General features: G+C 31.8%; 1 protein-coding gene and 1 pseudogene across 1 annotated transcript; one reads left to right on the forward strand and one right to left on the reverse strand.

Annotated features, from left to right (window-relative positions):
* Positions 1-77: 77 nt before the first annotated feature.
* LOC149906871 (uncharacterized) lies at positions 78-15327 on the forward strand. The gene is made up of 8 exons (XM_090103913.1): positions 78-412; positions 3169-3173; positions 8787-8858; positions 10587-10703; positions 11770-11886; positions 13904-13971; positions 14230-14403; positions 15014-15327. Exons 1-8 carry the CDS (start codon positions 249-251, stop codon positions 15212-15214), a joined length of 918 nt encoding a protein of 305 aa, XP_089960039.1. The 5' UTR covers positions 78-248; the 3' UTR covers positions 15215-15327.
* On the reverse strand, positions 9852-10195 carry LOC149906872 (cytochrome b-c1 complex subunit 7 pseudogene; annotated as a pseudogene).
* Positions 15328-15658: the final 331 nt, after the last annotated feature.

Consider the following 15658-nt stretch of genomic DNA (forward strand, 5'->3'; position numbering starts at 1 on the left):
AAGGGCCTTAGAGATCAACTCATTATATCGTTCGATGACTTGTGTTCATTTGTTGCAAACTTTAGTGAGTTAGTGTAAATCAACGCCCGCGAAAGAGCACACGCGTTCGGCACACATACACATTAAATGACAAGTTGTTTATAACAAAATTAAATTAAATTGTTCTTGCAAACATCACCCAGTACATCTTTATCGAGTGTGGTTTTGATAACATTGTGTTGTGATTAATTTTATATACAAATATTTCAATGGAAAACAAGGAGTCCCCAAAGGAGACGCAAAAGGTCCCAAAACTTGATATGGCAGATATCGAAAAAGTTTTTGGGAAGCCACCTTCGCCAAATCTCAATGTTAAACCTGATGTTATGATTGAAAATGAGAAGAATCATGGAAAAGACATAGTGAGTAATTCGTTTTGTTGTTGACATTCTAAATTATTATTTATTTGTTTATATTATGAAGATTAGGTATAGTGTTCAAAGTCCAGTTTTATTTGTGAATTATTTAAGAAATATTTAACTGAGGTGGTTGAACTTAGTAGTAGCGACTAGCGACTGTTCCATATACCTACCTACTTTACTTTTTAAAGGGTTCTTATAAAGATATAAAAAGGAAACTGAAAATAAAATCATATAAACCATAACTCAAGTGTCTGGGAATTAGCTTTTCAAATATTTAAAACTAAACCAGCTAAAATAAACTTCTCCAAAAACAACAGTGAATGATGAATTTAAAGAGATAAAACTTTTAATTGTATTGTATAACTAAAAAATTAATAGTATTATTTGTATAACAAATTGGAATAAAAATGAACATAATACTAATTATAAAAAAAATCCTCGAGTTCACTATTTAGAAATAATATAAGGCTATATCCTGTTAATCATAGTTCTATTCTAGCAGTTGTTCTAATTGATAAATTAAAAAAAAATCTTTGCACTAGTTAATTAATTTTGACTCGAAATACCTACAGTTGTCTAGTTACTACTGATAACAGCAAATAGATAAAATGACCTGCTTGCTTAATTATCTATGTCCTCTAAAAAATATTAATTATGAATTACGAGTGAAGCAGACACGAAGATCATAAATTCACAATTACAAATACCTATCTCAATTGGAAAGTGGATTTCTTGCGAGAAATCGCGGGGGAAAATGGAATCCATTAATATTGTCTCGTACAATGAATACAATTATCACACGTGTTGTTAACGGTTTTTTTAATGAAAATTGTTTTTGGGATATTAGTAGTTGTTTTAGAAATTAGAGGGAACATAGGTAGGTAGGTACCTAGGTGGTAGATAACTACGTAAAAAGTTTTAGTTAAAGATTTTGAAGATATCACAATTTATCAAGATATCTTTTTTTATAAATTTATAAAGAATATAAAAAATTCGATCACGAGGTGGGACTCGAACCCGGATCCCGTTGTTGCGGCATGTCTTCCATACTTCACATCGGCAAGTTCACCACTGTGCGTCATGAGCCATTTTTATCACATCGCACCTTCTGACTTTGAAGGTTAATAATTTCATGAAATTTCAAGATATTTCAAAAATTTTTTTTACAGATAATAGTATATATAGTCTAGTATATACCGCATAAATAGCTTTTAGTTTGACCCAATAGTTTAAAAGATATGAGGGAAAATGTAAACCCCTGATTTTGTGAAAAAATATTTGCCATCCCGCACTTCGTTGGTACGGCATGTTTACAGTAATAGCGATGGGAAACACTGTAAAATAAAACATCGATATCGATATAAATCAGTTTTGTATATTTCAGTCTGTTTGTTAACAGATAACGAGATCGTCGATACAAAAAAAAAACACATCCTATATAAAACAAGGTACTTGATAGAGTACTATCAGGAAATTGTTCAGTAATTATTGTTTTAATGTTTTATATTATTTTCACAACTGTCATCACATTTTTGCATTTATGCTACGAAATAAAAGAAAGTAAAAAAACTAAAGCCTCTAAGGTATCATTGTCATTTAAAAAAACCCAAAAGAAAAGTGCTTCGGTACTGGTGCATCACTATGCGAGACTGACACGCGGCGCGCTCGCAGTACAGTGCGGCATGAGGTGCTTGTCCATGGCAAAATATTTGACATGCCGCACACAAAAGAAATGGTTTCTTTTCTATGCGTTAGTCCAATATTTTGCCATACAATTTTTAAACGAAATTGAGTCCTACTTCAAACTGTGATCACAAAAATATATTTGTCTCTTTTCTAGTCATTGATTAACATATAAAAAACCTCGCCGCACCACGGTGAAAACTACGATTTTGGGCGCCGCACTGTGGTGTAGTCGCTGATGGCCCGATACTGGACATGCCGCAGTGAACGTATTAAGAGTTGAGAAGACAATACGTTAATTACTTACTAGCAAGAAGATTTAAGTAGTTAGGTTTTCGGATTGATATTATTAACAGTTTCGATAAAATTCGATGGTATTTCGTTATTAAAAACACCAACACCAATTAATATTTTCGTGTCGTTTTGCATGCAATGCACATGCATTGTTCTGTTTTTCGTTATAGCTAAGGTACGGTCTGCTAAATATTTTAATTGGACACGACAGTCGGAAAACATTTTTAATTTGCAAGTGAGCTTTTTCATTCAGTTATTATTGTCCGAAAATCCTGAGCAGCAGATACTGGTAAACATTTCAGAAATAAAAACTAATAAATGGTAACTAAGATTTGAAAAATACTGTTAACATCATCCCCCCTATGTAGATTACGTACATCATTATAATATTATCTTTAAATAAAATATAGATCTTCCTCTAGTTCATGTTAAATCATGCAATTGATAATCACTATCCGAACTAAATAACCAACTGCGAAAGTAATTCTGTCTGTCTCTTATTCACACCACAACTACTGAACCGATTTAGATGAATTTGGTACTTTGCGAACCGAGGCAGGGCATAGGATAGTTTTTCTACCGGAAATCGTTTTCCTTTACGTACTACGCGGGTTTCCTTTATCTAGGTATATCTATCAAATAGAAAGAAATAGTTTCACCGTAATCTGAGTATTTCCCCCATTTATGTTCTATTTTAATTACTGTTTCTAAGTTGTTACGATTATCGTGATTCAATATAATAGATATTACCTATAACGTAAAAACACACGCACGAGTGCTTTTATATGAGTCACGGTTTTCAGTGACCTTAAAAGGACTTGTACATTACATTTTAAAAAGAAGTGGCAATTTATGATTTAAAAAATGAAAGATGAGAATTATTCTCGGTCGTTTTTGGGATAATCGAAATGGCTGGACCGTGACAACGTTTGTGTGGTAACTCCTTTTAAAATTCGTTTTCCCTCGGAAACGAGATTTTCGCGGGAAATGCTTCAAGATTCAGCCATTCACGCGTGACATAATATATTAGAGACTAGCTGCTCCGCGCGGTTTCACCCCCGTGACTCCACTCCTGTTGGTGCTAGATGATATATATAGCCTATACCCTTCCTCGATAAATGGGCTATCTAACACCGAAAGAATTTTTCAAATCGGACCAGTAGTTCCCGAGATTAGCGCGTTCAAACAAACAAACAAACTCTTCAGCTTTATAATATTGGTATAGATAATATTCCGAGGCTGGCTTTACGATAGTTTTTTTATATTATACAATGCATTATACTTTAACTGGTTATTTCAAATAAGTATTTCGTGGTAAGTAATTATGTATTTATTTCTTCCTGTATCTGAGCGAGTTGTTCCTATAAATTGTATGAAAATATTAAATACATTATGTAGAGATATCAATTTTAGTTTAATATTTTGAATACCTATTACTTATAAAAATCTTTAATTTTTTTTCTAATTTAACGATTCTCTAATTATATTGTATCTTTACGTTTTAAACTTTAAACTACTCCTACACGTTTTTGTGAGACCATTGACTTCTTATTTTGTTGAACTTGGTGTGTGTTGAACTTGAACGGTATCGTATCTATATCGGTATTGTTTATTTGTTTGAACGCGATGATCTCAGGAACGACTGCACTGATTTCAAAAATTCTTACACTGTTGGATAAGTGCCACGTATAGGCTATGATTATTTATGTATGTGTCGCAGGCGAAGCGAAGGTGAACCGCTAGTTTTAAACAAACAAAGATAATACTTAAGTCTTTATTTCATATCCACAGATAAAATTTAATAAATAATAGGTACCTACAAAATAATATAGTAAAAATAAAATGTTAAAAAAACAAAACCTAAAAATGACGCCAAACGAGGTAGACGTAGCCTACTCAGTAGCCATTCAGACGGCTGTCTCTGCGAAAAGTAAGTTGCATTCGTGATAATATGTAACGACATAGAGCAGCCGCGGCAGTAAATTCACAAATCTATAATTACACACTAGAATGATAAATATATAGCGAAGTTCACTTCTACGAAATATATCGTGTTTTCGCGTTGTTATGTTTGGCCCGTTACCAATAAATTTTGTACTGTTCATTAACAACACCTGAGAATTATTATCCTGTTGGCTGTTTATGTGATGTTTAACAAATAATATTTAGCACTTCATAGAAAATACTTTTAAAGTTGCTTTCCTTATTCTAAAATTGTAAATTTTATTTTTTATGATAGAAGGTATCATTCACTCACTTTTAATTTGAACAGACGCGTCTGCTTCTTTCTTTCTTTATATTTTTCGTAATAAAAAGGTATGGATGTACATATTTACAAGTTTAGATTGCTGTGTTGGTACATTGATGAGTCTTTAGCATTTGAACAATGGGTTCCGACTTCCGATTCCCAGTGCAGACATCTGATAGCATATTCTCTATCTATGGCATATATTGTAAAGCTGGGTCGCTAATCATGACTTCGGGAATTCGCTTTTAGTGACAATTTTAAGGTATAACAGCTGACGTACATCCTATGTATTTGTAAAGTAATGACTCATCTATGTTTCTGGAATTTTATAGAATACTAACTGATCGCCCTGGTTCCACCTGGTGGGGTTTGAAATGAATGAGCCATAAGAATATAATCTATGTGGTACTTGTGAAAATAATTTTCTAAATCCTTAGAATAGCGCGTTCAAAAAACATCGGTTTGTTTACGAGAAAGTGAACTAGCATTCTACTCTACCAGTTCTTAGTAGGTACTCTACCAGTTTTCAGTACCTACTCTACCAGTTTTTCTAGAGTATAACTGTCTACTCTACCAATGGTCTACTGATGTATAGTAATTAGGATATTTAGTACTCTAACTGTGGTACTCTACCACTCTACTCTACTTTTGCAGCCATTAGTAATTATTCTCTATATTCGTTGTTGCTAAGTTGGGTACATCTACGTGATAATAAACAGGCTTCTAAAAATTTCATAACACAGTTCAATGGAAGTTTAGTAAATAAATTGAAGGCCGTATTCAATGGTACGTCATCACTCATCTCACGTAGAGTTCAATGAACTGTATACTCATGCTGATTTATTGCGAAATTATCTTCCTAGTTGTCAAATAATGATTCCTAGAACCGGGGTATTGTCATTGTATAGGTAGGTTCTTGAAGATTGATTCTCATTTATTATCTTAAATGTTATGTGCTAGGAATAGAGATTCGATCTAGTGTGTTTTCTTACACTTAAAATTTTGTGATAATACGAATAATTAGGAAAAACTATTTTTTTTAGTTAACAATTTTTAATGTTTTTGACTTCAAAGGAAAGTTTCAGTTGATTACCTTTTGATTTTTTGAAGTACTGGTGTAAATTATTATAATTAGATATGGTGTAAATTATTATAATTATTATAGTGATGTAAAAAGTATTATCGTCATACATACTATTTTTACGTCTAACATAAGATTTTCCTGTTCTAAGAATGGAATATGTACGTAGAACTCCATATTTAGTAAAATCGATAATGAGGAGAATTCTTTTGTATTTGAGGAAAACTCGAACACATAATAATTTAAAAGATACATTATGAGAATTTATCTCGTGAAATGTTGGGTATCAGCCAATAGTTAATTATAAATAAACCCTTTCACTCTCACTTCTGGTTTCAACAAATTTTCCTAAATGAAAATTATGTTTTTATCGATGGTGCCAAAAACGACGAGTCCTCACATTCAAAATTTAACAAATCGATTGTTTTTTCCCAAGTATTCATATAAAATTATAAATGGGTAACATTTGTGTTTTTGTATGTATGTTTGTAATGTGTTAAAACAATAAATATTTACTAGATGGATTTTAAACATTATTTCACCAAAAAATTACATTTTTACTGAGAAACAGACTATTATTAATTATATCAAGTAAACTGGCGAAGCCGGGGCAAGCAGCTACTCAATAATTTTCTGTAGGTTAAATACTTTTTAAATTAGTAACAAAAATATCCGCAAACACAGATAATGATTTAGGCGGGCTAATTGATTCGACACTAATAGTACCTTGACCTTCATACTGTATTGTACTTTGTTGTAAACTGGTTTGTCATAGTGTATCTGTGCACTGTGAGCGACAGATGTGTCCATGTCACACGCGATGGAGCGCGCGGAATATCGCATAATAGACATGCGCCCTGTGAGTTTTTTGGCATTTTGCTTTTTTTTTTCGAATGTTGGCGAAGGGTACTTTACACTTTAGACAGTTTAGAGTGTGTAAAAGTGACCGGTCGGGTAGTGAGTGTCCAGCTTTAATTACTTTTGTAAACATTGTAATAAATGTGGAAGGACGAATAAATACATTACACTGACGATATTAATATGTTCTAAAATATTATTATTTTCATCAATGAGACTATATGTATTTATGATATTTTATTAAGTGGAAAATTAATTATTGATTTCCTAAATGCGTCTGGAAGCGGGATATGGGATATTTAGAACTTTTGTCTAGTCGGGAAAAGGATAGATGGTCTAGCCAGACATGAGCTTTCCTTAAAATATTTTCTTTTTCATGTAGTTGAAGTGGTTTTCATTGAACTATGATTATTTGCAAACGTGGAATGGGAAATGACCTCATCTATGAATGTATGACAGTGTAGTACGTACAGATCTTGTACAGATATAATCTATATTCTTGTTCGCTACTTAAGGATTGGAATTAACATTATTTTATTCTTTAAATAAGAAAATAACTTGTTGTACAGTTTCCTGTATGCAGTTTTATGGCGTTTTCCTGATTGCTAATTATCATTGTTATGGTTTACCTGAGGTTTTGCAGTTGAACATTTTTTATTGTATAATTATTTAAGATACAGATCCATGTACCTAAAGCTTATTTTTTAGCTCCTTTAGATTAATTTATTCGTATTCATTATTTGTAGGAAACAGTAATTTTTGATCTTAATTGCAATCAATCAATTAATATTAAAAAAAAATTCAGCTGCTTCTAAAAAAAAGAAATAATATTATTGACCCAGCAGAGCGATCTTTCTTTTCTCTAAGTCAGCATCTCTCCTAAAAGATGGCGCTGTGTATACCAAATTTAGCGCCAATATTCTAATTTTTATCATCTGTCTAGGGTTTTTGGCGGCTTTATTCTAAAACTCACCTTTACACATTACTAAATAAAATCTAGATAATAAGTTGTTTGATGACAAATTCATCAGTCCATACTTCCCCCAGAGTAATTCCCTCAATCATACTCAGAACGGATACAAGGCTGTATCACCATGCAATTAGGTTATTAGCACAATATTAATCGTGAGATTCCGTGGCATTCTGTGCAATAATTAAATGTCAAATGAGTCATTAATAAAGGGAAAACCCTTTTGTCTTGTTTGTGTATTTTTATTGGACCGCGACCTCTTTTGTTAAACCCCTTAAATTTTGCAATCAGAATTTGTTTTGTTTTTTTTGGCTCAAAATTATAATAAAATTAAAGTAGATATTTTAAGTGCTAACTTACTTTAGAAGACAAGACAATGGATCCGTAAAACATCTCGAAATATCTCCAAAATGTTAAATGAGATATCGGAAGTAGGTATGTATTTCAAAATTTATAAGCATTTTTGAAAAATTTTTACAGTGTAGAAAATATAAATTGCATGTGCAATGCTATAAATAGATAGTATTTATATTTTCTTCTACTCTCTTTTCTATTTTAATTTAATTGCATCATAACTATAAAATTTATTGCATTAATTTTTAATTAATAATATGTAGTTAATTTGGACAATTTTTTTCAAAATAATTGAAAAACATCATTTGAATAAGCGGATCTACAGAGCGAGCAAGCCTCGCGAAATCATTTTCACTCTATATGAACAGTAACTGGCTGATTATTAAATATTTACTAGTTACGTAAGTTAAACAAACAAACGAGAAAAATGAATCATAATGGGAAAACCCTGTGTCTTTCTAAAATGCATCAGTCATATAGATCAAGGTATTGTAGTGGTAACTGACCTAGCATAACAGGAATTTTATTGGAATTTTGCGTTTTTTGTTGTGGTTAGTTAGTAGTTGAAATTTTTTTTCTTAATATTATATTTAGTGTACAAAAATATGCTTACTTAGAATAAGTTCAAAGATGGAAGACTAATATATCTAGTATATTATATTAGTCTTCCATCCATATATCTAATATATCTAGACTAATATGGAAGATAATCTAATATGCTTTGGCAAACATATTGTAAGAGCACGTTTTAATAAATGCAACAAAATCTTATATAGATCTTTCCCTAATTCAATTTTGTTAGGTTTTTTTGTAATTTATAGTACGAGCATAGCATAAATAATTTCTAAAAAGTATAATTGTATTTTGTATTGTTGCAGTACGGCAACAAGCCGAAAGACGCAGAAGCTGTACCTCTATCACAACCTCTTCTGGAGCCCGACAAGCAGCCACAAACACCACCTCTTGCTGGTATAGTATTTCATTTATAATATTTTTACTTATACAAGTTCCTAGCTGAAAATTCGCTGCGTTTAATAATTTTTGTGGCCAATTCTTTCTTTACAAAATAATGAATGATACCCGATTTATTTTAACGATGATTTTGGACTTTCATTTCATCGAGACTATTCCTTCATTATAATATTAAAAATGTAAAGTAACTCTGTCTGTTCATTTTTCACGCCTCAAGCACTAAACCGATTTAGATGAAATTTGGTAAATTATACTTGTATGAGGCCCGAGAAATCCCACGGGAACGGGAGCGTTGCGGGGTTTTAATACGCGGGTGAAGCAGCTTTCGGAAAGCTATAGTACCTACGATATAATATCTATCATAACACCACACATAACACCATGAATCGTAGTAGTAGTAGCTACTTGCTTAATATTGGGTAACGTTACGTGTAGGTGGAGATATACAACTACAAAAATATAATAATGATCATGTACAAAAATAAATGTGATTAAATACAATCATTCTTGTAAGAAACTTCACGGTCAAGAGGGCATTGCTCTATGAAAACTTTAATAGAGGGCGTTTAGTAGTTGATAATAAAAGTAAACTATAATATGAATATAGATACTATAAACAACATACATATGTGTGTTATGCATGTGTATTTAAAAATAGCGGGATCGATTTTGATGAATTTCATGCGTCATTATTGCGTATAGAAAATATAGATTCTATTCGAAAAGATTGAGTTAGTCATAAGATGTGAAATAAGGGAATCTCTAAATCAAAAAGCTACCCATTACCACGTAAGCGGATCGATAGGTAGTCTAATGAAAAAATTTTTTTTTTAAATATAGGTATAAAAAAAATTATAGTCAAAGATTGTTGTTTAAGTTAGTTAAAGAGGTTGTTGACTTAAACCTTTAAAGTAACAGTAGTAATAATCGAAATAAAACACCATAAAGATCACAACAACTATATTAGAACATCAAAGCGACCAACGTAACTCAATATTCGCTCTCCCATTTTTCCCGTTCTAACCTTTCCTTGACCACCTGCTCCACAATCGGAGACAGGTATAACTTGTCTTCCTCAAACTTGGTCCATTGATCCTTCGGCATCAGAACCTTGGCACCAGATAGCTGGATAGCCCTGATCAGCCTGAAGTTCCTCTCGTCCAACACATGAGGTGGGAGACGACGCAACGCCTCCTGGACATCTTCGTTCTCATATAAACAGTCGTCGCGAAGTAAACCGTATTTATGGAAACCGGCCAGCTCGTAACACCACTTTCGAAGTTGCGCGTTTTTGTCGAAAAGAACTTTGGTCACTCTAAATGCCATGATTTGGGAAATTGAGTAAGAAGTGAGTAAGCTTGATAGATCCTGTTTGTGTGTCAAATGTCATATTTAATCGTACAGTTTTGTAGATAAATGCATCAAAAAGGTTATCTATAGTAATATTATGAACTGCAGCATCAAGCATTGATGTAATGAGCTGAAGAGGTTTCATTTTTTTATCTCAAACATGGTTTGAATTTTAATAACCATTTTCATAGTCCAGACCAGTTAGCATAGTCCATTTATCGAGAAAAACATTATAAGTGTTACCTAACCTATAGGTACACGCTACGGCTAGCTACGAAAAATGTTAAAAAGGTGGGAAAAATATTCCTACTCCGTGTGAAGTTATTCATAAGTATTATACGTATAATTAATATTGAAAATAATTAAAATTCTCAGGTCCAGAAATAGATGACTTGGAGGACATTCCGCATGCAGACTCCACGCCATACCCTGGCATTGATGATGGTCTTCTGGAGCCAGACGATAAGAAGAACACCGAACATGATAATAATGGTAGGAAAAATACTTTATTTCTATTAATGATTTATTTGTAACGTTACAATTTATTTTGAAGAAAATTACAAATAGTATGAAATTTTATTTCGTTTTAAAAGTAACTAGTTAAGTAGTTACCTACTTAAATTAAGTATTTATTTTATTGATACCTACATATATAATATTTTAATCAGTCAAAATTATTCTATGAATTGCCTATATTAGGATTAGGTATTAATAAAAATATTGTTTGGTTAAAATATGCACTAATGACTAAAGGAATGAAAAAATATTTACTTAAATTGTATTTTATTTTGTTTATAACGCAGTATTGAGTATATTCAAATTAGGTTATCTGACGGAAATTGTGTTTAACCTCATTTGTGATATTGCTCTTGACCGCATACTTGCATGTGTCAATACAAAATATATACCTACATATAATACACTAGCTTTCCGCCTGCGGCTTCGCCCGCGTTTTAAAAAAAAACCCGCATAGTTCCCGTTCCCGTGGGATTTCCGGGATAAAACCTAGCCTATGTCACTCAGAAATGATGTAGCTTTCCAACAGTGAAAGAATTTTTCAAATCTGCCAAGTAGTTTCGGAGCCTATTCAATTCATACAAACAAACAAACAAACAAAAAATCAAACCTTTCCTCTTTATAATATTTGTATAGATAATAATATAGTTATCATACTAGCCACAAATATTATATTTCAATTTATAATATTTTTTTCATTTATTTGTATAAGTACTAGCTTGCCGCCCGCTTTATCTAAAACCTAATGAATTATATTTTAAAACCTTTCTCTTGAATCACTCTATCTATTAAAAAAAGCCGCATCAATATCCGTAGCGTAGTTTTAAAGATTTAAGCATACAAAGGGACATAGGGACAGAGAAAGCTACTTTGTTTTATACTATAGTAGTGATTCTTCGATACCATTGGATACCTGGATATTGATTATAATAATCTTCCACTACGTTATTTTTTTACTCCTGACTTTCATAATAAATTTCATCCAAATATGTAATAAGTTTTCTGTGCAATTTTCATATTATTATTATTTTATTAATTCCAGAAGGAGACGACAAAACAGACCGCGAGGGTTCCCACCACTCGACGAAGGACGATGGGGTCGGCACTGAAGACGGTAAATGGCTCTACACCAGTCAAGACGAGCCCGACTATCCTTACGGTGATTGGTCACGCACGCACACACATCTGTCATTTCATTCACTTTTTTTTTATTATGGCATTGAGCGCTTTTTTCAGCGAGCATATTTTTTGCTAGTGTCAAGTTATGGAATTCCATTTTTAAATTAGAACTGGCCGGTTAGATGTCAAATACGACCCTGAGCGCTCCGAGCCCTGAGCATACCACAGAGCAATATCCCATTGAGCCCCGAACGGCCCGATCGGTCCACGACACAATAGATTTTCTATTGTGTCTGTGATTCTGGGGCCTGAGTTAATATTTAACTTTTGAACTAGCCGATTATAATAATAAGTGGAATTCCATTTTTAAAATAAAACTGGCTGGTAATAAGTAGAATATTATCTTTTTTTAATTAAAACAGACCGATTTATGACGAAATTAGGCGTCATTAGAAATAACTGTTAGGCATTAGGCACAATAATTAGTAGGCAACTGTAGACATAATTATATGCAGTACGATTTGCATATAATATTATGTTTTGAGTTTTTAAATTTTTTAAAGAATATTATCATAATATATTACTTATATATGTTTATTATGTAGGTAGTAACTGTACTATTACTAATTAAGTTATTTATATTATTTATTCAAGTATTTGTATATGAATAATAGATATATTTAATACTATAATTACACTACATTAATCAATTATGTATTTTCCTTAACACAAAACATATAATTTAACGAATGAATTAAAATAACTAAATCGATTTATTTCTTCCATTCAAATATCTAGCAAATCTATGCATGAAGTTTTATTAATTACTTATACTTAGTCTCAGAAACATTATTATTGCATGATGCATGTATGTACATATTACGGTGCATTTACATCAAACGAACATAGAGCTAGAACAAGATGATTCTTTCGTGATCTTTTAGTCATTTAGTGTAAACGAATCGTATTGTTGTTCAGTATTAGAACATTGCATTGAATATTTTCGAACGCACTAAGAACAACGAAAGTATGACATAGTGGTTAGAATGAGCATTCGCTCGTTTGATGTAAACGCACCGGTATAAGTAATTATATTATACACTTATTCTTATAATATGTATTATCATTTATATATTAAATATTTACATATTATGCTTGATACAATTTTCTAATTAGCCTTAATAATTATGCACTTATGTATAATATTACCTACGCTTTAAAATGCATTTTATCCATTGTACCTACATATATGTTTATTATTTTATTTGTGTACCTACGTTATAAACATAAACATTTTTACAGTATTATTAAGTAGGTATATGTTAATTATTTTTAAAAGGTCATAAGTAGAATAAAATTCATTAAAAATTATTTAGCTATCTCTGTAGTCTGTACCAAATTTTAATCCAAATCGGTTCAGTGGTTGAGGCAGAAGAGACAGACAGACAGAGTTACTATCACATTTTTATAACATGATTTAGAATCTCATTATCTCTTTTTATATTGAATTCTAAGAAATTGGAACGTACGTACCATCTTCAAGATATAGCTAAGCCCTTATCCTGACAAATAATACCTACACATTGATAAATAATTTATATTGAAATGATAAACATCGTATGCACAATGAAGTACCTGCTTAGCATTGATAAAATTATGCATTCATTGTGTTACTTAGGGTATTCAATGAAAGTACCTAAGTACCTATATAGGTCATCTTATTGTAAAATATTAAATGATAATTTATGATTAGATTTTTAACTATAGATATTCATTCAATTGTTGGATAAGAACTATGTTTTGTTATTGGTGATTAATCAAAACATATATTTATCCATCCATCCAGACGGATACAAATCCAGCAAACCAAAAACAATTTAAATGCAAGCCGATCTCGATTTTTAAGTGGTGTTTTGCATAGATCCTTACAACCATAATAAAAAAATGTGTTCATTGTTTTTCAGTTTATTTAAAAATTTAATTTGCAGGATAAATTCGCGCTATTTTATCATTAATTGATAGTTTTTTTAATAATAAATATTGTCATGTTATTTTAGATGCAGCAAACGGTTTTGGGTATAGATTCGGTATGGACGATCGGCCCATTTCGCCTATGATACCTGGGGTAAGTTTTTTTTTAATATCCCTATTATAGAATTATTTAACTGTAAGTAAGTATTATTTTCCTTGACATTTTTTTTATTCAACCCAGACAAAGCTTTTCTAATTAACCTTTTTCTAACAGAAAAAATGTACCTACTTAAATTATATTATTCAAACATTATAAATAATATTAAAATATTAGACTGGTAAATATAAACTGAAAAAAAAAAACATAGTGATATTTTATTCCAAAAAGTTTTACGTTAATTTTTTTTTGCAGTCGATCCCAGATGTCAACACATACCAACAGAAGAAAAATCTAGCTCAAGGCATGATGGACTTGGCCTTATTATCAGCGAATGCTAACCAACTAAGATATGTCCTGGAGTCTGCCTCATCTCATCCATACTACTATCCTAGCTTGACTTTCATCGCTTTAAGTATTGTGTTACAGGTACGTAAAATTTGATGTTTTACCACCGTTGCTAATGGCAACCATACAGAATTTTTTTTCCTTGGCTAAGCAAAATTGCGTGTGTCGATTAAATTAGTATCTATAAATATAACCGAATATTATCATCATTCACCTTATCAGAAAATCGTGAATCCTAAACAGTAATCCATACTATATAATATGTATTATAAATGCGAAAGTAACTCTGTCTGTCTGTCTGTTACACAATCATACCTAAACTACTGAACCAATTTTCATGAAATTTGGTATGGAGATATTTTGATACCCGATAAAGGACATAGACTACTTTTTATCCCGGGAAAATGACGCAATCCCGGAAATCCCACGGGAACGGGAACTATGCGGGTTTTTCTTTGACTGCGCGGGCGAAGCCGCGGGCGGAAACCTAGTCCTATATATACCATATACCACAACTGTGAAAATGTGTTTGTTTGTCTATTTTACGCGTCATAATGGAACTATTTTATTTTATGATTTTTGTATCTGGAGACAGCTGTTTAAGTGCTAGCTTCCCACGGAAAGGTCTAATATGTATGTGTAAAATCATATTTATGAGAGATCTTTATTTTATAACCACTATTTTTTTCAGATCGGAGTTGGCGTTGGTTTAATAATGAACAGTCGGTATAATGTTAAAGACGATAAGGACATCTGCAAAGCGGACAAGATAAACAATTTCACAGTTTTGGGCGTATTTCTTGTAACAATAGTCAATGTGTTTATAACTTCATTCAGTGTGGCCTCTCCAACGGCGACGATACCGCAAGCGACCGTTCAACAAGGCGGATAGACTGTGTAGGCAAAGCTTAATTCGAATCTCGGTTTGACGTAATTGTCAAAAATGGCGGCAAAATTAAAAATCTATAAGAACTATTGCTTAAAATACTTGCTCCATTACTTAAAATAATTGTGTGTTCGAAAGGGATCTCTGGAACTCCTGAACCTATTTAAAAAAATTCTTCAACCGTTAGATTTGTTCGTGGTCCCTCAGTCCTATAGGCAGATAAGCTACCTATATTATAATATGTAATACGGGAGAAACCGGAGTGGACTGCTAGTATTTAATAAGGTTGATAAGATGGATTGTCATAATATGTTAAAAGTGTATAGCAGTGAAAAGATATTCTAACTAGTCGGCAAAAATCAGTGTATGAGGCATTGAAGGAATGTATGGTGCTACTGTTTTATTAAGTTACGGATAATAGTTGGTATTTCTCAGTTAATTATTTTGAAT

Source organism: Colias eurytheme, chromosome 7 (assembly GCF_061535395.1).
Source record: "Colias eurytheme isolate Ceu_HAF_F1 chromosome 7, ilColEury1 Martin Lab GWU primary, whole genome shotgun sequence".
Classification (NCBI taxonomy): Eukaryota; Metazoa; Arthropoda; class Insecta; order Lepidoptera; family Pieridae; genus Colias; species Colias eurytheme.